Raw genomic sequence first — 23924 nt, 5'->3', positions numbered from 1 at the left:
GAAAGGAACTCATATCTTCCGTGAAAGTGGACGGGAATGCCCAGCTTTGCTTTGTTATTATTTGGCATGCTAATATTTTAGAAGTTAAATTTAAAAAAGGAAATGAGAATATCCTAATTTTCCTTAGAACCAATGTTCAGTTCATGTTTAATTAATGTAGCTTCATTTTTCTAAAAGTCTCCATATTTTTTTTCTGAAGAAAAACATGCTGAATGAGCGAGTGAGTTTGACAATGCAAGATTTCTGCTGTCTGCAGAGAATGACACAGGTGTATCTATCTTATTACCTGTGTAGCTTTGATGCTTCCATTACCACCATTACTATGTGTTTTTTGATAATTTCTCCTCACAGAGCTCCAGCTGAGGGGAAGGCTGTGCTGAGCCTACTATGCTGCTATTACAGCAGCATTGTGAGTGGTAATGCTGTTAAGTGCCTGGCTGAAGGTCACACAGGAGGAAAGCAGTGTGGCTCCCGGAGCAGAAGTGCAGAGCAGACATCCTCTGCTTTCTTCTTCATAAAAGCTTTAGTCTTTAGTATTTATTTCCTTTGAAGTAAGAATGAATAAGTTCAGAATGACCTGTTCTGCTCTTTTTGTGTGTATGTGACCAGAAAAATTTGGTAGTACTGTCTAGAGGCAGTATGAGCTGTGCTGCTTTTCTTTCACCTGAATTCAGAAGAGAATTATCAGAAACACGTCACTGAGTTCAGTTGATTTATGATTAGGAATTCAAGAGAAGCAAATGTATTCCTCAAACTTAATAGGGACATCCTGTCAGAGACTAATTCTAATCTACAGAATGATCTTAAATGGGACATAATGACTTTCCTGATTATTGCCCTCAGCTGCCATTATTTTGAAAATGGAATCAGGCAAGAGTCTTGTATGTATGACCAGTATTTTCTGGCAGCAAGCATGTCAGATCAGTGTTACCTGTTGGAGTTACCATTATTTCATACTATTCCAATTCTGAGAGTTTTCTTTTTTTGTTGGGTTTGGCAGGTGGTGGCAGAGCATGGGTGACTTTTCATGCAACACCCTACTTTTAAAAAAAATATTGAGAAGAGATGCAAATTGTCAACTCAAATGTAGCAGGTCTTTTTGTGAATGCTGTTCTTTTCAATGCATAATTATTTTTCATGTAGCTTCCATTTATTTGCTTGAATTTAAGCACTTCATATACCTTAATGTAAGAGAATTTGGCATTTTGCAGAGCTGAACTTCTAGGAAGGACTTAATCCTCTTGGTAGTGTTAACCTGGGTGTAAATATTGCCACAGTTCGTGGGAGCTCCCTTGTCTCTAATAATGTTTCTGTTTCTGCTGCTCTTCTTACAGAAGCTGCAGGAAAGCCAGCAAATTAAAATGTCATGGTGATACTACTTTCTGCCCACAAGTAACCATAACATAATGTGGTTTGGATTCCTGTGTGTTAGCATATACCCGGTAGTGAGAATTGTGTCAGCCAGAGTGCTGCTTTGTGTGTTGGGCAAATATTAAAATGGACATAGAACAACATATATTTGCCTCTGCTTGCTGCATATCACGTGCTTTGGGTAGCTAACTTACTAGGACATAATGTATTAAAAATAGCTTTTAAAGTATTGGAATCAGAAATAAATACCTTTCTTTCATCTCTGGTATAAATATTTGAAAACTACTCGCCACCCTTGTTAGAAATGTTTTTTATTAACAATATTTATTATATTGGGTCATTCTTATTCTTAAACTAAGGCATACATTTCTTCAAAATAATGCATAGCTTGTTTTGATCAGCATGTCTCCAGCTAGTTCAATGATTTTTGTGTTAATCAAGACTTGCTAGGTAACTGAATTATTATTTTTAAATGAAGCTGAGCAAACAAACATTATCCTAATTATTTTTTTTTACCATCATGACATCCTTGGGTTTTGGTGTCGTTCAGTTCTTCACTCTGAAGAAAATCTATGTTTTAACAAGCTTGGAAATTTTATCCAGAAATTTTATGTAGAAAATAACTGCATTCAACTATATTGTTACAAGACTTGGTGTCGTGTAAACAAACCCTCCACAACTGATGGGCAGTGAAGTACCAAACATGTTCACAAGAAGTAATGAAATAATTATAATTTTAAAAGATTCTGGAACAGATCTTCAAAAAATGGAGCTTGAGCTGAGTTCATAACCTAGAATGGTGTTACTGTTTACAGTTAATAAATTGACAGTCTTTTTTTTCGATTGGAAAAGTTTCTATTTTCCACAAATAAAGGATGTCACTGATGGGTCAGGTACTGTCAATAGTCAAATGGACTATCTTGCAGTTAATATGCATCCTGTAGTCTGAAACATACTCATCCAAACCCTACTAAATTACAAATATGTTGGCTGGTGAAACTTAATAAACTTGCATTAATAACTTGCGGACAAAAATGCTTGAATCACTAGTACTTTTTAATGATGTGGGTTCTTTTAACTCACAAGCAAGAAACAATTAAGAAGGCTTCAGGTTGAAATTTCACAGTGGAACTGAAGAGTAGAATTTTTTCCTTGTTCTAATAAAATTTTGTGTAAAACATAATGGAGGGAGGGTATGTTAGACATGTCATTTCAGCTTAGATTAATCTTCCTGCTTATTTAGTGTAGCAAAGGTCTTGCCATATTGCTCCTGTGGAAGCCCACCTGCATTTTACGTGGATGATAAGGTAGCTGGGTTTTTTCTTTCGGGTGGTGCTGTTCCTGTTGCAGGTTTGTGCTTCTCCAGTATTAGCTCCTACAGACTACTTCTTTGCCACTGAACTAAGGCAAGAGCAGAGTAAACTCAGAACGACTTTGGGCTGGAGTCTTCATTGCATGTTTTGAAGCTTTAAGCTGCAATAGGCGCTGTAATGCGACAAAGGCTGCAGCTTCCTGTCTTCTGTAGGATAAAAACTTGCTAGGTTTAGTCAATTGACCCCAAGACTTTTTGCTGGCTGGTAAGCTGTTGATCCATTAGCAGGAGAGCTTTAGCTGCTAGTTTTATGCTAAATCTACATGGTGAAATATATGCCATAATGTCATTACAATACAGTTGTTTGTACATTACAATATAGTTGTTTCTTCAGAAAAACATTATTCTATGCAAGACTTGTTACTAAATCGTTCTGTATAATGGGGCAACTTTAAACGTTTGGAGTTTTTCAGTTAGCAATTTCAAATATCTCAAGAAAATGTCTCGCTTGAATTTTAACACCATTCATTTTCTGGGTTCTAAATTATACTTAATATGCTAAGGAAGAGTTATTTTGGAAAATGTTTCTCTATTTGAACTTTGCTAGGCAATTACATTGCATGTCAACTTGTTCTTATCTGTAAAATGTGATGTGTGCTCATCATATAAAATACAGTAGCAGAGGCATGTTTATTTCCTGCCATAAAGCGAGAGGGCATCATTTGTATAGACCATCTGTTAGTAGTTAAGGATATTTTAACTGGCACCTCCAGAGTGGCTTCAATTATTCTTTCCAAACCAGGTATAAAAACAAGTACAAAACAAATACCTCAGTGAATTACTGAGGGGTTTAGAGTGTCTGGCAGAGGCACTCTGTCTCTGTAGATAAGCATTGGCTTGATGTGGCCTTGAGCTGTTTAGGAGAGGAGTCTGTGACTAGTAGTATTCCATATAGATATTATTATTAGACAAGCATCTGAGTTCCTATGCGTATTTTAAAATTTGTCCAAAAAAATTAATTACAAAGTTCTGAAATTTGAAAAATGTCTTTGAATCTGCAGGGCTGGACTAGAAATCTTGCATGACTTTTTCATAATAAGCAAAGGATCCATTACTTCTGGCTTGGATTTGAAAACAGAGAATTTCATTTCTCTGACTATTTTTGGCTCTATTTTTGAATTGGAAAATACTCAATGAAACAAAATGAAAAACATATTTGAAAGTTTTTGAATAAAGTCCAGGGCTGTTGCTTTTGTTAAGTAGCTGGAAGCAAAGGACTTTAATATTAGAGCTGGTAATATGTGTGAGGAGGAAACTGGGAAAAGAAACACATCCAGTAAAACTGTTACGCTACTTACTAGAGAGTTTGTACCGCTCTTTAGAATTGACTCACTTATTGTTAGAATTGCCATCTTTAACAAATGGCCACTTGAAGGTGAGGTAGGTTCCTACCGAACGCCGTGATAGCATCTATAAATCTTACATCTTTTAGTCCTTTCTTTATTGATTTTTCAGACATCTTTTTTTTCCTACCTAAGTCCAGTCCCTGAAAGATGTTTTCAAGAAGAGTTTTGAAGGGCTTTTATAAAGATGGTTATCTTGAGCAGACATAATGTAAAGCAAAGGTCTCATTTTCATTTGTTTTTTGAAGTATTGAATGTGGCTTTCATCTGTGTCTTAGCTGCATGAGGCTTTGAATATGATATGAAATCACCTTCCATTTATTCAAAAGCTTTCTCGTAGCTGATGAATGCCATACATAATGAAAGACTATATTCATTTATCATCCATAGTAAATCATCTATCACACAGCAGAGGTATATTGTGGAAAAACCTAATCAAAGCTTTTCAGTTTTTCTGGTTGGTTAAATCCAAAATAGTAGAGAAATGATTGCGTAGTTAGTTGGTTAAATATTTTGTTTATTGGCTGATATTTGAAGAGAGTTTCTAATGTTTTTGTGGTTTACAGGTTGAAGTTTATTGTTAAGGAGGAGGGATTTTTTTTTTTATTTTTTTTAATGGCGCAACATGGACTAGGAAAGTCTGTGTTGATCTTTCTATTGAGTTAAATTTGAAAAATAAAGCACTGGGGCAGGGGCAGTATTATTGCATTGTGCCATGCTTGGGGCTGGTCAAAATGCTGCCATAGGTAAGTTGGTGTGGTATGGATATACGAGGTGAACTTGTGTTGAACTACTAGAATGAACAGCCTGTGGCAACTTGTTCCTGGTACAGGTCAGCACTAAAACCTTCCTTCAAAAACCAAAAGAGAACGTAGAAATTGCAGATCTGAAGTGCAGTCACTTCCAGGGTCACTTCTGAAAGGTCCTGTCAAACATTTGCTCCTCTCTGCTAAATTTAATCTAGCATTTACAGCTAATAGAGTTAATATTGGCACTCAGGACTCATTTTATGAAGCACAGACTGTAAGTTACCTTATTTCAGCACTAATATAAAGTAACAAAAGCTATACATTAAAAAATCTAAATTCTTAAAATGAAAAATGTTGAGTAAGCCTATTGACATTTTTATCTTTTCAAAAAGATTTTTCCAGATATTGATATTTTATTCAATTTGCAGTAGTATATTTTTTTAATGATCAAGACTTACATCATGAAAAAATTGTGTTGCCTGTCCAGTGCTGTCTGACCTAGACAGAGTCATTAAGTACTGTAAGCACTGTTTGGTGGAATTAGAAGTGCATATGAACTTTTGAGTAAAAGTTATCACTTGTCGACCTCATAACATTTGATTTTACTAGAGCACAGCTGTGAAAAATTGAGCTGTTACTAAGCACGATTTTCTAATTGGTATAAGCAAGGATAAGTCTCATAGGACCATGATTTTTAAAGATTCAGCATAAGGTGAGCATGACCTTGTGCTTGTCAACATTGACTGCATGTTCTTGATTACTTTTTCCAGTCTTGAACCAAGTCCAATTTTATTGTGAAAACTAGACGTTAAAGTGCTTCTCCATACACTGCTCTAGTAAAGTTTTCGGGTTTTCTATAATTGTGTTTAATAGCAGTCATAATCTCAAATGGAAGTGTTGCATCTTTGCTCCTTTCATCTTCCTTGTTCACTGGAATATGTTAAGAGCTAAACATTTGGCAATACTTCAGAAGGATTCTTAGATTTCTTCTAGAGATGGGTTATTTTTGGCAGGTAAATGCTGGTCAGTCTTGGCCCCCCTGTTTATTTTTGATTACTTGCTTCTGCCCAATTCTGTCTGTGGTCTGTTTGTATTTCTAGCCATGGTTTTTGCAGCAGAGTAATGAACTGCTGTCGGATTTAAATTTTTCTCCAGCTCTGTATTATTGAGCTAAGAATGGAGAGGAAGATTTCATTTCTGTTGATGACTGAACAAGCCAGATGATCACCATGATGTCTGTTCTCTAGTCATCCCAATGCACTTGGATTTCATAGTTCCTGAATACAGTCTTACTTAAAGACTGTTCTCCAGCTGAAAGGGAAACCAAAGGACTTCAAAACTAGAAATTTTGTTGTTAAAATATATGATGGAAAATGAAGTATAGAGGACAGGAGAAGAAGTCATCTCTTGGAATCATGCAATTCATCCTAGTTCAATCACAAAAGGTTGTGGGTTGTTTTTTTCTTTGAACCTACATAACAAGATTTGACATACATAACAGATATGGTAGCAACACAAAGATGGATGCTTATGTCAGTTAGGCTCCATTCAGCACTGAAGTTAAGTGCCTGCCTGTTTTATATGGATGTGAATAAATACATTGATTTTGATTGGACAAGCAGCGTAAGTAGGTCTGTCTAGATCCCAGTGCCTTCTACATATGTGATTATACACCACTCACTAAGGTTTGAAACACAGCTGTATTCTAGCTACCTGTTGCTGACTTGTAATTGTACCCTCTTCAAATTCTCACATGCTTGCTACAATAAAAAACTAAATGCAAAACCTTTTTTTGATCTTGAATCTGATTGTTGAAACTAAATTACAGTCAGTTGCTAAGTTGCCACTTCAAATTGTTATGCATAAGACTTGTATCCAGATATATGTATTATGGAAACAAAGGGAAAAATAATTTCTTAAGGATTTTATTATCCTCAGTGGGTAAAGATAATTCTTAGCTCATGAAAAGCCTAAAGCCTGTGTGTGTATTAGTGTGAAATGTTGACCTGCATAGATATGCCACAAGGAAATTGGATACCAAATTAACTATCAATACACTAAATGTATATCTTCAGATAAAAAACCTAACCTGAGTTTTAAGTGAATACTGTAGTCTAGAACCACTATGTAACAATACTGCATGGGCTATGGGCATTGATTAAGTATATGAAACTTTTATTTTTTTTTTTTAAGGGAATACCTTCAAAAAAAAAAAAAAACCTGGTCTGTTGTTGAGGTGAGGGAAATGATTATAAGTTCAGGTGCTACCATAGGTCTGGACAGCCTGAATGGCTTTACTAACACCTCTTGTTAATTTTTTATTTCTTTTTCTGACCTACCTTTTATGAAAGACAAAGAAGGAAAACCATCCAGATCAGGAGAGGAATGATAATTCAGTAGTTCCTGCATAACTTTGGATGAGGCGTTTAAGTCAAAGCCACATAACTCCTTTTTAAATGCTAAAAGCCTCATTTAGTTCAATGGTTCCTATAGAGGATTTAGAGAATTCAGATTTTACTAAAGTACCCCATTAGTTTCTCCAAAGTAAAGGAACCTGAATCACTGGAGTCAACAAATTAGTTCAAAGTTGTGTTACCTAAATCTGGGCAGTGACTCTGTTTTTTGGAGCTGTGACCTTTAATCTCTCCTCCATTTGCACTAAGAGCAGCATAATAGTACTTCCCTATTTTAATGAGGTGCACTGACAATTTACATCTTGAAAAAATGGTGAATTATACCAATGATAAGTAATTATACCAATGATAAGTATGATTTTTAAAAAGTCTGATTCAATTTCTGTATTGATGTTTCAGCTAGACTGGCTCTAGGGCAAATGATACAGAAAAAATCTTTTCTTACCCTTCTTTGGCTGCCTTTTCAGTATAATTTCCTTTGTGTTACTTGTTCTACTTATTTTTAACAGCTGCAACATTTTAAAAGAAAATGGACAGAAAAGTGATTTTTTTGTTCGTTTCTCAAAGTTGATATTGCCCATTCTGTAACAGTTGTACTATTGCTTTACACAACAGTCAGACTTATTTCTTTAAGAAAAGAAAAAGGCAGATACATGTCATAATTCAGTTACATAATAGATTGCAAGGTGTTCAAAAAATGAAGTATGTTCAAACACTCATATGAAACCTTTATTATACAGTAAGTTGCATCTCTGTTGTGGAGATTATTTTAGGGAAAAAAAATCTGAAAGAAAAAGAGGAGGGGTGTGAGTGTCCTGGGTAAGTGTTCTGGCCTTCCCATCTGAAGGGATTCATGTTTGTATTCAAGAAATACTGTGTCTTTACCTAACTCCTTACTGGGTTCCCAGTTTTGTTCTTTCTAATGCCATGCATTCATTTTAATTTAATTTAGTTGATTTTATCTGTTTATATTCACTTTAGTTTAATTTTAGTTAGTAGGCTATATTTTGTGCATAGCATAGACCATAGGGGTTAGAACTCTATGCAAGGAGCACACGAGTCTGCTGGTCTCAGAGGTGCACATATCGCTGCAGTCATAAATCCACAGGGTTTTAAAGTAAAGACCCACCTATCCAAACATACCTTCTAATGACTGGTCCTGTTTACACTTTTTTGCACAAAAGTTATCATTTTTGCTTCTTGGTGCTAAAAGCCTTTGGCTGTTTGAGGTTACTAAGGGCGGTCAAAAATCCATGTTTGCTTTTTCTGCTTTGCTTACTGATGGTGTCTGTAACTACTGGGTAACTAGATAGTTTGGCTAGTGAAATTGCTTTATATAAAGTGACATAAAGTGATATAAAGTAGTAGAGGCTACTGGATTTTTGTGGTCGTACATGACTTAGATGATTACATTATGGGTTTTAATAAAATTACCACAATCAAGACCTGAAGGCTGTGTTAGATAGTGAATCCGTATGGAAGATCTCACCAGTGCATTTTAAAAGTCTGATTACACAATAGCTACATTTCGTCATCTTTGGACAAGGAAGAAGGATAGAGCCTGCCAGTGAGAAGTATATTTTAAAAACTGATTCTCTGTAATAGGTTGGAGTGCGATGAAGTAGATGTGCTGTATCACTCATGGAAACAATTGAGGAAAAACTGCATTTTTTTCATCTAGCTTCCAAGTTTGGTGTTTCATTTCAGGAAGAGATTGAGCTTTATTCAATTATACATGTTGGAGTGTTGTCATAGTTTAACCCCAGCCAACAACTAAGCACCACACAGCAACTCGCTCGCTCCCACCCCCACCCCCCGTGGGATGGATAGGGGAGAGAACTGGAAGAGTAAAAGTGAGAAACTCGTGGGTTGAGATAAAGACAGTTTAATAAGTAAAGCAAAAGCTGCGCACACAGCAAAGCAAAACAAGGAATTCATTCACCACTTCCCATGGGCAGGCAGGTGTTCAGCCATCTCCAGGAAAGCAGGGCTCCAGCGCGCTTAACAGTTATTTGGGAACACAAACGCCGTCACTCCGAACACACCTCCGCCCCTTCTTCCCGCAGCTTTATATGCTGAGCATGATGTCATACGGTCTGGAACGTCCCTCGGGTCAGTTGGGGTCAGCTGTCCCGGCTGTGTCCCCTCCCAACTCCTTGTGCCCCCCCAGCCTGCTCGCTGGTGGGGTGGGGTGAGGAGCAGAAAAGCCCTTGGCTCTGTGTAAGCACTGCTCAGCAGTAACTGAAACATCCCTCTGTGTCATCAACACTGTTTCCAGCACAAATCCAAACCATAGCCTCATACTATCTTCTATGAAGAAAATCAACTCTATCCCAGCCAAAACCAGCACAAGTGTTAAATAGATCAAGGGAGGAGTTAATGAGGGGCCGTTTCCCCTGTTGCTGTGGTAGGCTTTTGTACCTGGTTCTGTATTAGGGACTGTCACCCTTCCTCCAGCTCCTCTTCCTGTCTGTGCCCCCTGCCCCACACGCTTACTGCCAGCAGACCGCGTGCACCTATGGTCCAATGCCCACAGTCACTCCCACAGTTAAGAAAAGCCTTTTCCTTTAACGGTTTGTTCATAAACTGTCGCATGGTCTTTTTATGAAACGATATTGGAAAAGTCATGTCAACTTGAAAAAGTCTTTCCATTGTGAAACTACAGAAACAGATTTGCAAAGAGAAAAATGTCATCTCTGCCAGCACTGCTCAGTATATACCTTGTCTCCCAAGTCCTGCAGTTTCTGAAAAAGTCTCCAATAACCATTAGCTGATTTGCTGTTCAAATATTACTTCCGGTTTGTATTTCACTACAAACTCCGTTGGGTGTAAACAATTACCTGATAACGGCAGTAACTCTGTCCAAGGTTCAACACGTAACTGTTTCACTCACTTATGCATGGTTAGAGCCATGTTGGAAACTTTTTTTTCATTGTGTCCCCGTCCCCCCCCTGCCCCGACCTATTTCGAGATGAAATGGAATACCTCTGAATTATTATTTTTTTTTCGAGAACAATCAAGAGCAGTGCTTCCTAGAATAGATAATCAAATTATCAGGACATTTCTGCAATATAGAAAACCTGGGTTCGTCTTTAATGCTTCATTTTCACACCAAAACTGGAATGTGAATCTTTTACTTCTCAGGTTAGTACCTGACCAGCAAACTATTGATTTTTATGAAGGGTTCATTTTCTGTCTGGCTTTGAGCATGGTATCTGTGGAGAAATATTCTAAGTTGTGATTCAGTGGTCTAATCTGTTGAATCTAGGAAGCCTGTTTTTTGCTTATAGGGGCATGCTGCATGTGTTAAATGACAAGACATCCTGTCTGACCTTCACTGTTAAGATTACTTTATTCTTCCCTTGTGAATAAAATCTTCACCTAATAACAATCACGATAATAAATATAAATTTCTATTTATTCCACTTAAGGTCATTCTAGTTACAGGTACTGAACTCTATATTTAGCTTACCTGCAGAGCAGAGGAATTATTTTTCATTGTTTATGGCATATTTCAGGCTACATTGTGGGACAACCCAATGGCCTATAGAGTGTCATGGCTTGCTACTGTATATTTATTGCATAACCTGCTCTCCAACCCAGGCTAAAGCATATTGCGTTCTCTGTGTGAAAATAAGTACTTGATCAAAATTTATAGACCATTGGAATATTTCTTTATCACGATCTCCGATTCCTCTCTTAGAGAATAAATAAGAGATGCAGTATATACTCTTACTGGCATCTGATTGTCAATACAATGGCTGTAATGGTCTCATGAGAAAATAATTTGTAACTGATCCAGTGAAATTATAAGATGGATCATTCTAATAGCATTTTTGAGATTGTTATCTTGTAGCTCCTACAAGTGGAAAGAAATGTGTTGGTCTGGATACACTGCAAAAATTAAGTTTCATTTTTCATAGGTACTATTAATGCATCTTTCAAACTGGATTACTCCTGTTTACAAGGCTAGAATCAGATTATAGGTTTATAGAAGTTTATCTTTGGGGCACTGCACTATTAAGACATTTCTGTTAAATGTCACAAATCACTTTCGGCCTAGGGTATGCTTATTTTCCTGATGTATAGCTTTACAGCTTTTTCTTCTGGCATAGTTGATCACTGAGGTTCCAAATGCCTTTTTCAAGATTTCCATTTCAGAGGATCTCGTATATCTTATGGTTGCCAAATTCTGGACTTTGTGCAGAGAAACTATTTTATGCATACTTCTTCACATGGTCAAAGGCAAATGTGATCACCACACTTAGGGAAGAAAAAGAATTATTCCCATTTCAAATGGATGGTCAGTATCGTAGGGGAGGAGGAAAGAAATGAGGGTTCACAGCATTACTGTCTTTCATAGCCTCTGTAGTTTGCTGGTGCCACTCTCTCTCCCTCTCCCCTGCCTTCTGTACATTACCATCCCTTGAGAATTAGAATACTTTGGTTTAATAGGGGTATGGAGCACTATACAGAAGTATTTGGGGAAAATGTAAACTGATGGTAATGGCTTCTTGGCCATAAGCTTTATACGTCCTTCCCTAACTCTTCTAAGTAGGTTCTTTGTAATATCTTCCTTTTCTCCTGCTGGCTTTAGATACATTTGATTCTTCAGCTTCACTTAACATGGAATTTGCCACCCCCTGCCCCCATTCACTTTACTTTTTGCTAGTGTGTCCCATCTGAAATCTAGGGAGTTGGAGCGCTGTGTTATTCCTACGCATGATGCAGTCAACTATTTGAAATCTCCCTTGGCTCCATAAGGTTTGAATACACAAGAAACAATTCTGAGAAATGTCCACAGAAAATATCTGTGATCCCTTTGACTAGAATATATATGTATTAATACTATTTGATATTAAGAATGGGGACAAAAGTATTGAATAAATGCTCATACTCTGCTTGCTTTTTAATACTTAAGCACAAATATGCTCTAGTAGAAAGAAAAAAAACTTCTTACCAGGAATGAGAAATGTGTTTCTGCATGTATGTTTTCACATAAAGAATATTATATGTGACTCCATAAAGTGCAATGCACAGTGCAGTTTGGTGACTTTAAAAAACAACCTACAGAAAGTACATTACCAGTGAAAGATGTAAAAAACACAGCATAAAATAGTCTTAGTTAAATTTAACAGATACCATTTAGGGATGTTTGCAAGCATTTTAGCAGCAGCACATTAGCTTTACCTGTGATTCTTTTCATAACATTTAATCAGAAGGATTTAAATTATTCCATTCATACGATATTTTTGGTCTAGAGCCTAGACAGATATAGTTATTTTGGTGAAAATGTGAATGCAAACCAGCGAATTCCATTTTCGTATTTACTTTCCAAGGAGGCTGTAATTAATACTATTTATTAGAGCCTTTCACCATGGTCTGCACTTAGGCATGTACCTGAGCCTGCTCATACAGTGCAGCGCTTCAGCACGGGAGTGATTTCTGGTGCTGGAATGGAGCTTAGACTGTCCTTTCTGTCCTTTGCTGTGGGAGTCCCACATGCAGATCAGAGCTTTTGCTTCACTATGAGAAATATCTTACCCTAGTTTGACTTTTTTTTTTTTTTTGAAAGGCATATCTAATAAACATTTGCTTGTCATATAATCAAATGATCATTTCTGAAACAGTTGGCTGCATCAAAGCATTTCTCAAGATTTCCCTGATTACTCACAGTTTTTTTTTAATACATCCATAAATATGAATGTGATCATTTACACTGCATATGGCAATATTGAATGACCTCAATTGGACTTCCCTGAACTATTGTATGTGACATAGTTGTGTTGTTTTCAAAGAGGTGGGGGGGGGCATACCTTAGATGTGTGATGCCAGTTAGCAGCACGTGTGCATGTTGGGTATTGTGGGCACAATTATCTTGTCTGCCCATTTAGGATGGATGGCAGATGCTTTAGCAAAGATTATAGGATGCCACAACATGATCAGCTTTTATCATTTTGTAACATTATAACTGTCAAATGTATATTCTACAAGACTTCAGTTTCACAAGACTTAATTACAAAAGGTTTAAACTTTGGTGTGATATTAGCAGAGCAGTTATTGCTATAACTTGGTGTCTTCTGGATTTCAAAAATCATTTGTTAATGAAACTAGGAGATGTAGTTTTTATCTTTGCTTGTTTTTTTAAATTATATTAACTTTTTCAGCAATGTATGGCCATAATAGTTGTTATCTTGGTGTAATATTATGTTATTACATTTAAAAATTATATTTATTCTTTGATGTATCAGCCACCTCTGTACTAAATTTTAAAAGTCATAAAAACAAAATTCTCCTGTGACACGTTCACCAAAATGTACAGGTAAGTGAAAATGTTACTTTAGACTCATCCAGGTCAGTCAGCCAACTGATTACTGTATGCTCCAGCTTCACAGTGATGGAGACAAGCAGCAGTATATGTGTGATATAGTCAGGATAATAATAATAGCTTGATATGATAACCAATACATTTTTAAGAGAAGAAATCTGTCCCCATCATTATCTCCAGATTGCACAGCATAGCTGTGGCAGCATGCAATTCAGTCAGGTACAAGGGATGCTGAGTTTTAAAAGGGAGAAGTTGTAAATCTAAGTGACTCTGTGATATATTCTGTTCCAACCCATTGCTCATACAAAGTCAAGAAAAGACATGAAAACACATGTAACTTAGAGTCTTGTACTGGGGTGGTACTTTACCAGTTACAGGAGTCTCCCATCAGATTGTTTTTGAGGCCACCAACTTTATCAGCATCTGCTGTATTTGCGACTGATAATATGTAACCCTTACGAACAACATTAAATGGAAGGTGAAAATATCCACAGCACCTTTTGCCATTTTTGCGAGACACAAAAAATATTTTCTGATGTTTGATTTGGACCATGACACAGTTGGTAGGAGTGGAATAGATACCCCCAAATCTACCCTAGCAGCTAACAGTAGCAAAATTTCTCTCCTTCAATTCTGGCATGAACAATTCATTACCTAGACCACAATTAATTACCTGGACCATCTGACAGGGTAACAAATGGTGCAGACTGTTTCTCAGCTGTGAAGTGAAGACAGTCTAAGGTTTCTGTTCCATCATGTGAGGAATGGAGCGGTAAGAAAAGGAAGGCAGCAGAGCTTTTGGCTCAGATGTGCCCTGATGACCATCAGAGAAGGGAAGGGCTGTTCCCGCTGGCATGAGGGTCCTTGTGGCATTCCTCTGCCTGCCTCTGGCTGATGGGTCTTCACACATGCTGATGAGCACTTGCTACAGCTCTTCCAGGAGTTATCATTCTCTGACTCTTTATCCTCACAAGTAGCATCAAAGTTTTCAGTTGTGGAATTAGGCTATGTGATGAACACTTCTATGACTTGCAGACCAACAGTTCAGCATAGAGTTTTAAGTCTCTAATAGGGTAATAGTAAGTGAGGCAGGTACAAATGTATGTCAAAAAGTTAATAGAAAATGCTAATGCAAAGACAAGAATATCCCCAACCCCTGTAGGCTGTTCTTAAGCTTTGAAATTAGGTCTACCAACTCTTCCCAAGCCTGTGAAGAAGAGTTTCGGTTTGATGTGAGGCAACTTCTGACATTTCATAATCAGAGGCAAAAATTGCATGCAGCCGTGTCTGAATGTATGGAGACTTCTTCAGTTTTTCTGACTAGTGGACAATTTTAATTGAACATTCTGCATTTAAAAAAAAAAAAAATTAGAACATTTTTCCTTGACTGATAACTTGTGACCACTACCACAGGATATGAATTCAGTTTTTCACAGTCAGTCATTTTATAGATAGACAAGTACTGGTAAGAAACTGATCTGCAAAGTAGCACTCAGTATCCTTCATGGAAAAAAGCCAAAAGGGAGTGTTTTATATAATATCTTTTTTTTTTTTTTAAATCATCTTCTTACTGTAGATTTTTACTACTTTTGGGGGTCTGATGGCAATTCTTATAATTTACATATTTGCTCACAAATGTACTTTCTAATCCCTGAATCAAGGCTGGTGACATGTACTTCTCACTGAAGCATTAATTTATTAACCCAAAAGCATTTTAAAAGGCAACTTTCAGAGGAAGCCTGACTAGAAACATTGTGAAGGAGCAGATAACTTCTCTTCTTGACATTATCACATAATTCAAGCTGCAGTTGTCAATCCTAATGAAGGTGGTGATGCTGATCTGAGCATATTGTTTATATGATACGCAAGAGCTTTGGGAGATACGGAGTCCCTGTTGCTATCATTTATAATTAAAGTGTCCATCACTTTTCTCTGAAAAATTGCTTAGCAAATAAATAATTAAAGGTCTGCTTCTGATACACTTAGATGAAGTGAGAGAGATAAACTTCTGAGAACAAGTTCAAATGCAGTAAATGGAATTTCTTCAAAGTACGGATTCAAGATAAATAATGGTATTAGATTCTCAGTCAAAGCCAGTTCATGGTTTTTAAGGCAGGAGGTTATTCTGGTTTATGTGCTTTAAAAATCTAATCCCGCAGACGTCTAAGACTGTTCGCTTACAAACAACGCCTGACATTGTCTATCATGCCTAAACATGTTATCTTTTATGTGCAGTAGAAACTAGTTCTAAAATTAATGGCTCCATAAGTGTTCCCTACTTATTCAGACAGCCAAAGATAAATTGTTAATCTGATGTTTTGTACAGTACAGAAGCTTTATAAAGCTTTGTGTTCCCTAATGGGTATCTTTTGTTACAAATATGTCTATTTTATAAAGGACTTTCTTTGATTGTTTCACTGAATTGATATCTAAAAGAGGGGTTGTTCTTAAGTGATGTTCTTTTCATAGTTTCTGAAATAATTGAAAAGTGTTGAGGGGAATTTTTTGAAATACAAATGATTTTACGTGCTTCCATTGTGTTTCAGTAATAACCTTGCTTCCATAGTAGTTGGAATAACTGTAAATATGCAAGTCCCTCACAGCATTGGCAGGGAGAATTTCAGTTGATTTTGCTACCTTGAAATTAACCTTTTATTATCGCATGCGTATGTTTGTCATTTATCCCCTTTTTCTCAGGTGCAAAGAGGGCTACCAAGGAGTCCGCTGTGACCAATTTTTGCCGAAAACCGACTCAATCTTGTCAGATCCAAGTACGTCAAATGTTTTTCTTATATTTTTAATCCATGCTGGAGGCTATTCTTGCCATGCGAGATGACCCTTTGCCTATTGTCAGAAAGCATATTATGGACCACTGCCGTTGTGTGTAGAGAATGGTGTTGCTTTTGTTGGTAGGACAAAAACGCATCCTCCAGTCTCTTATAAAACATATTCTGCTGCAGCAGGGCAGGCCATCAGAGGACTTGATTCCTTATGATTTGGAATAATACTGTCCCTGCTTAAAGCCAAAATATTCACTTTTCTCTACTTTTGACTCAAGAGCAAATAAAATTGCAGAATCTAAAAGGAAACCAAGTGTAGGCTGCAAAGTGATTCCTTCAAAAGAAGATAAATTCAGATTGCCTGGAACTGCAGAGATTATAATCTCCTTGGAAATATGTGATATCAGTTTACACAAAACCCAATATTTTTTTCACTTCTACAAGTGGAGTTGCTCTGTATTTGCAGAGTAAAGGTATGCTCTCAGATAGTAACGTGGAGACAAAGTAACTCTCTATTACACTGTTAAGTATATGCCAGAATACCATCTGTCTATGTTCTCCTACTCCACTGTTGCATTTTTAAAACTCTGTTTACTAACAAAACTATGTCAAAAGTACTAGCCAAGATGAATTTCTTAGAAGTGAATCCATTTACTAAATAATGTTGTTCATCTTAAATTTCTGAACGAAGTGACATACAACAAAGGGTCATATCCAATCTCTTGTTTTTGTTCTTATACCTGGAAACTGTAATGTATTAAGTCTTCCGGTTTTGGGTGCTCTGTAGAATTTGATTTGGGTTGTTTTGTGCTTTTTGAAGAATATTGCTTGTTCTTCCAATCTTTTTTTGTGCTTTCTGTTTATTTTCTTGTGCTTTTCCATGTGAATGCCTGTTGCCAAAGACACCTGTTGTTTTGTAGTTCTCTGTGTTGTAGAGCTCCCATTATAGTTTGCTTTGTGTTTGGTTTAGCTTTTCCTTTTGCTTGACCTTTAATGGTAAAGTGCAGAGCCTGTAACGAATAGGCAGACTTTACCTCTGCCAAGTTGTAGGTGCATGTGTAAACACAGAAGCTGTGTATATGGCAAGGGAAGAGGTACTTTGCTTCCTAAAAGTGGGGAAAAGGAAAATCAGTTGACAGCAGGACAGGGTGGTACCTATCTGTCTTGGTTTTAGCAGGGAACTCTAGCTTTACTCTCTCAAGAGTAGAGATGAAATTCATATAGATACAATACAAATGCAGAAAAGACTCCCCAGTTAAGCTGCATCTAACGAGGCCAAAGTCCCTACAGTGTTTATATACTGTGGAAGGTATTGTTGTTTCTTTGCAGCATTGTGTTGGTTGCACAGACTTGTTTCCCTTTATTTGGGAGATGCTTACTTACCCTGGTTGGTTTCCATAAAATTGTTCAGCCACCTGATCCTGCTCAGTAAACTAAGGTTCCCTGAAATGACCATTTTACAACTTCTGACTACAAAAGCAATTTTATTTTATTTTATTTTATTTTATTTTATTGAGGGTTGCTTTCAAAATTATGTTACTTAGGATATGTAAGAGCAAGGGACCTTAGCTTGATGTTGACATAGATCCACTGGACATACCTATGGCCCAAGAAGGGCCTCTCTTCCAATATAAAGAAAAAAGGTTAATGTGAGTTAGGTACTTTCCCAGTCAGTTTTGAAACTTAACTTGTATTTAATCCTCATCAGCATTCAAAAGAGGAAAAGATTCTGTTCAGGTGCATTTCTGTGTGTTGGTATAGCGTAATGTATCTCTGTGTATGTGTGTGCATATGCACTTGTTCTAAGCATGCACAGCCTGAAAGGGAGATATTAGAAACTTTCTGCTGCAGCTGGACAGTGACAACGTGAACGTTTTGCTCAGGAGTTAAATCAGTAATGTATTTATCTTCCCTCTGGAGAGGAAAAAAAATCATACCATGCTGATTATCAGCAGTCAATGGCAGAAATCTTTGCTATTTGCAGACCTGAGGAGTGTAAAAAGTATTTGACACAGTAGTCAAGTGCAATATCATCATCTCCAAAGGCTCTGGTGTTGCTTTACAAAAACTTAGTTTTGTGGTTGAATGTGTGTTTGGATTAGGAAGAGAACTGCTGAAGGGACACTTAAAGGGTGAATTTGGAGGTGGCTTCAGAGGGAAGCAATTTTTTTTTAAATGAAAGGCTTAATTTCCAAAATTTGAACACTCAGATTAGTGCTCTTGTGTCTGTACTGCACGTAGCCAACAATGGCTGGTGTCAGTCAAGCTTTATAAGCAAGTCCAGCTCATTTGAGTTTTGTGAGTTTGCTTAGGGTTCTCAGTAGTAAATGTGTTCAGAACTGCTAATGATGCATCTGAAAACAATATTTAGCTTATTTGAAGTGTGCATGCATGAAATACTGAAGCAGTATGTTTTTAATCTTACCTTGCCTGTGATAGTGCAGGTTATATTTTCAGCACATTCACATGTCATTAAATGGGAGGTGATTCTGGACCACAGTCACTTGGAAAATAGCAACAATATTGTCTTAAAAATGTTAGTTGTTTACAGGTGCAAGAGTTTTGTTTTGGTTTTGTATGTTGTATATTTTTTTAAATACCCCTCTAAAACAAACCAAGCTTGTACAGTATGGCCATTATCTGAGGTTGCAAAGTGATAAATAATGTGATATGGCTCTGCAGTATTTTTAATGGTATCGGGCCAAACCCATCTTCTTACCTCATTTTAGGTGTGTATGTTAGGCAGGTCTTGACTTTACATCCCAGATATGAATACAAATTATGTAGTACTTAATACAGATTAATGCATACTGAATCATGTCCATGTAGTTTAGTTAAACTAAATGGTTAAGATATTTAAGAATCTGTTTTTGGGAAACCTCCTGGAACTACCTGATGGCGTTTCAGAGTTCTTGAATTGGCATCCATGGCTTCTTGCAGTCGGATCTGCCACTTACTACCTTCCTTCAGCTCAAAGTTGGGATCAAATTAATAAGAAAACAGATGTAGGACACACATAAAGCAATGTCAAAACACCCCAAACACAAGCCCTTCTACTGGACCTTCAAGCATCATAGATGTTAACAGCTTCCACTTCCCTTAATTTCTCTACTCTTGACCAGGTTTTCTGGCTATAAGTGAAAGATGTTTAAAAAAAAACAAAAAACAAACCACCAACAAAAAAACCTAACCCAAACGCAAGTAGTTTAAGAAGTTTGTTAATCTTGGCATATGGGAGAAACCTTCCTAAACCATGGGAGCCACAAGGAACCTAACAAAATTAATAACATCACCAATAAGGGAAAAGGCTGCATGCTGCATGACAGTGCAACCCATGCTCACAGTCGCTATCAAGAGGAGGGAGTCTGTCAGCCCTGCTAATACTGGGCAGCACAAGTCCATGAACTCTCTCAGTCATATTCTCCTTCATCTATGGAGGAAGTACTAGTGAGACGAAGAGAAAAGAAATAGCAGTCGCATGCTGGAAGGAAAGAATAGGAGTATATTTGAAACATTGCTTCAGCTTTCTCCATCTGGGCTAACTTCTCTATAAATACAGTTCATGGCAATGGTAGAGCAATAACATTTTCAACATTATAAATACAACTTTAATATAACTTTATGTACAAGTCATTTTTCAGGCATGTGTAGTCCTGTGTGTATCTATAGGATTGGGAACTTATATACAACATAAATTGTACAAATGTACTCATGTACTATCCTTTATAGTGTTCTGGAGTAGACCTGCCTGGCCCAACGAGTCTTGAAAGGTAAGTTGTATGTAGGCTCCAGATATTTCTCTTGATCAGTTTTTATACTGAGGCAAAGCATAACCTTTAAAGCTTTGACTGTTCTGTGCAGATATTCCAAAGCGGTGAACAAGGCATTGAGAATGGGTTTGTCACACTACCCATTTTTTACCAAATTGTTGAACTCCGCCTTCAACTATTTTGTTCTTAACTTAGCATTGAAAGCTACTTTCCTATGCAAAAAGTGTATTTCAGTTTTATAATGTGCAGTATTGATTTTTATATTTGTCATATTAACATTCAAGTTGTCCCATTTGACCTCAGAAGCTTAAGTGAAGAGAGATCCCCTATCAAATATTGGGAATGTTATCTGATCCTTTTTCAAAATAAATGCATTATTTTCTAAAAGAAGAAAAATATGGTGGAAAGCTTATAGGTCATTAGGCCATGGTCCTGCTGTTGCAGTCAACCCCATCATGTAATTCCTTCTGTAAGCTGATCATACTTCGTTTGCAAACCACTTACAATCAGCGTGAACTAGCCACTAGAAACAGGTTTTGTTTATCATCTGTGCTTTGAGAGTTTTAAGACTTTTCAGCTTCCACACAAAATCTATGGACGGCCCAAATTTGTCAATTACATTCTTTATTAAAATGTGCGCTTTGTTTCTACATTGATATTTTTTCCTGATGGTTTCCACCGTGTTACACTTCGGGTCTTTTAAACCGGCTTTTTCAAATGTCAGAAGTCTTGTTCCTATAGAGCTAGCTATAGCCTGTGGTCTTATAATACTTTAACCCGCGACAGCATGGCACACATTACTTTTCTTTTTGAATTTCATCAAAGAGAAACCTGCAAGTGTCATGTCTGGTGTCTGCAGTTACTTATTCATACATTACCTCTTTATGTAGCAAAGGATCAAAACCCCTCTCCTGGAAGACTGGGACTTTAAATAAGTAAAACAACTCCAGATAGTTTAAAAAGGAAAAAATTGTTTTTCCAGAAATGTATTCAAACCCTCAAGACCCACACTCACCTCCTCCAAAAAAAAAAGCCCCCCAAAAAAGGAAACAAAAATCTTGGGCTTTTTTGCCTGTTTTTTTTTTCTTTTTCTCTCTCCTCCCACCCCTCCAGTTTTGTGTTTGTAAGATCATAGGATAATTTACGTTGAAAGAGAAGTCAGGACTTCTCTGGACAACTCGGGAGGTTCAGCCTCCTGCTTTAAACAGAGCTGGCTTTGAAGTTTCTGCTAACTGCACTGGACACCATGAAGGTAGTCTGTAAAGGGGCTGTTATTAAGTAGAGAAAAAAGCACATCACAGTTGTGAAATATTTATAGAATATATTTTCAAATAATTTGAATAAATAAAATAAATGAAACTTCTGAGTCTCTTACTACATGATTGATTTTCTAGAACCTGAATAATTTTTTTGTCAGCTTTACTTAACCTTTCTGAATTTGTCAACATTCCTCTTGAATTTGTTTTTTCCTCCTTTTTTGATTTCTAGAAGGCATAGGATAAAATAAGATTTTGCTATTGGAAAGACTTTGAAAGTTGGATGTAGGTAAGGGCAGTTATGAGTGGAAGAGAATTTAGGGAAAATAGGACTGTGTAGCCACAGGTGGATATCTGAGTTTTGTGGAAGGTAAGTCCTTCTAAAACAGATTTAACATGGGGCTTGTTTAACCCCAGATAGACTTTTTGAAATCTGGATCTAAATCTGAATTTTGTGGCTTAACTTTTCTCAAAAAGAAAAAGTTTTTAAGCCCTTCTGCAGTAATTATGTCATCTGTTTAAGACTGTTTTGTATGCAAAAAAAGCATATGTAGGGAACGGCTGCAGACCAAGTTTCTTTTGTAGTGATTGTCACGTTCTGCTGTTTTATCAATCTGATTGCAAAGAAGAGTGCTACATCAACTGTGTGTTCACAGAATAAAAATTACTAATGTTGCTCTAGGATATTAAGCTTTTACAAAAACTAAATAATCAAAAGGTGATATTTTATTGCCTTGTAATATTAGATTTTAAGAGCTATGGGGTGACAACGGTCAAGTGAAGTCCCTGAAAATGACAAGTCAGTATAAGATCTGTTAGCATCCATCAGGTGGGTATGACATTTTTGTTAACTACAGTTTCTTTATAAGGATAGATAAACAGAGTTCCTCCAGTTCGAATGCATCACAAATCAACCTAGATTAGTGTTGATGCATTAGAGATTGAAAGGAAGGAAGGAAGGAATTGCCTTAATAGAAATAGCAATAAAGGAGAAAAGCAACGCAGTCACTTCAGAAGTTTTAATGAATTTATCCATAGACAAGAAAAGATGCATCACATGAGAGACAGGCTGGGGAATATGAAACCTCAGCAAGGTAAAATAAGAAAGAAAAGATATCCTTGGGGGAATGAGGGACACGTTTTGCCTTGTCTTTGATCAAGTGTGGGTAGAGGCCTCAGGATACAGACTGTAAAAGATGACGTGTTTTCAAATTTGAGTTGTGCTGAAGCTGTAAAATTTTACTTAGTGTGAATAGTAGGAATCTTCCTGATTTGTTTTGGGGTTTTTTGGCTTTTTTTTTTTTCTTTAAATTAGGAACCTAGGCTTTATTCTGCAGAACTTGAATGAAATGCTCAAAACCAGAAGTGCAACATTAACAAAGCGTTAGTAAAATGGTTCGCCAGTGATAAATGGAAGCGTGAATGCATTCCTTGTCAGAATGTATTGAAAAGTTAAAGCCCAAGAGAGTTTTATTGAAATCACAGATTTGCTACTAATGCAGCAAGCAAGGAAAATCATGCTCAATTGCTATCACTTTTGATAATATAATTGTTTCTTTCAGTCTTAAAACAAAATTTAAATGCATAGGAAACAACTGGATATAATATTTGTTTCTGTAGGTAAGATAACAGTGACTTGTATAGAATGTGCAGGACAGATGTTATTCAGCAATTTTTTTTTTTTCTTCTTTTCTGTCAGTACTGCAGAACAGATTTTAAAAATGACAAGAGTATTGGTGATTTTCATGTTTTTAATGTAGAGGGGGGGAATAGTATAAATTAATTCTAGGATGCTAAGTTTTTATCACTCTTCTCAAGTAAAAACAAAGAAAAAATCCGCCAGTGAGAGCGCTGCTTCCAAACAGCATTAAATTTGAATTCTTTTCATTACTTTTCTGTGCAATAACAGAGCTTTTTTCTCCCTACTTTCACTGAATTCCCAGTCCTTTTAGAAAAACAACCAGCAATGAGTTTGCACAACGCCCCCACCCACCGCCCAGCTTTCTTTCTGGAAAGATTGAAGGGGGGGTTACAATTGATTTCCATTTCATATATCAGTCTTAAGTGAATTGTCAGCCTTTACCATATTCATATCTATCAATATTTAGTATTAGCTAAAATAACATTTAAGTAAGAAATCACACAAGTTAATTTGGAAAAGTAGAAAAATTCAGTCTGAATTTGACCAAAATCCTTTTATTAGTTTTAAAGAAACATTGGTTCTTTATTCTTCACTGTTCATCTCTTCTTCTGGAAGACAAGAATGTATTGTCATTTGGTTACTCAACATTGTTTTATTGTCAGGACTTTTCCTTTAAAGTATTGAAGTATGTCTGGTTTTGCCATGACTTTTAGGCCATAGGTGGTCTTCTGTATAATTCAGCTTGTGAAGACTGCATCTTTATAAGAATTCATGGAGATAAGCTGGAACCAGGTAGAGGCAATACCTGTGACAGCAGGCAAAAAAAAACCAAACAAACCGTCAACGCTACTCGTTTCCTTCTCCTTCTTTAAAAGCTGCCTATATGTGGAAGGATAATA

The 23924-nt window shown here is 36.7% G+C and overlaps 1 protein-coding gene across 1 annotated transcript in view; it reads left to right on the top strand.

The window, feature by feature from the left end:
- NRG3 (neuregulin 3) overlaps positions 1-23924 on the top strand; it is a 424200-nt gene that overhangs the window by 291911 nt on the left and 108365 nt on the right. Inside the window, exon 3 of the mRNA XM_075025600.1 lies at positions 16275-16348. Within this exon, the coding sequence (XP_074881701.1) occupies positions 16275-16348 (74 nt within the window). The remainder of the gene's footprint in view (positions 1-16274; positions 16349-23924) is intronic.

The sequence above is a fragment of the Buteo buteo genome, chromosome 4 (assembly GCF_964188355.1).
Source record: "Buteo buteo chromosome 4, bButBut1.hap1.1, whole genome shotgun sequence".
NCBI lineage: Eukaryota > Metazoa > Chordata > Aves > Accipitriformes > Accipitridae > Buteo > Buteo buteo.
Note: the sequence above shows the minus strand (reverse complement) of the source record. Positions and strands in the feature narration are given on the sequence as shown.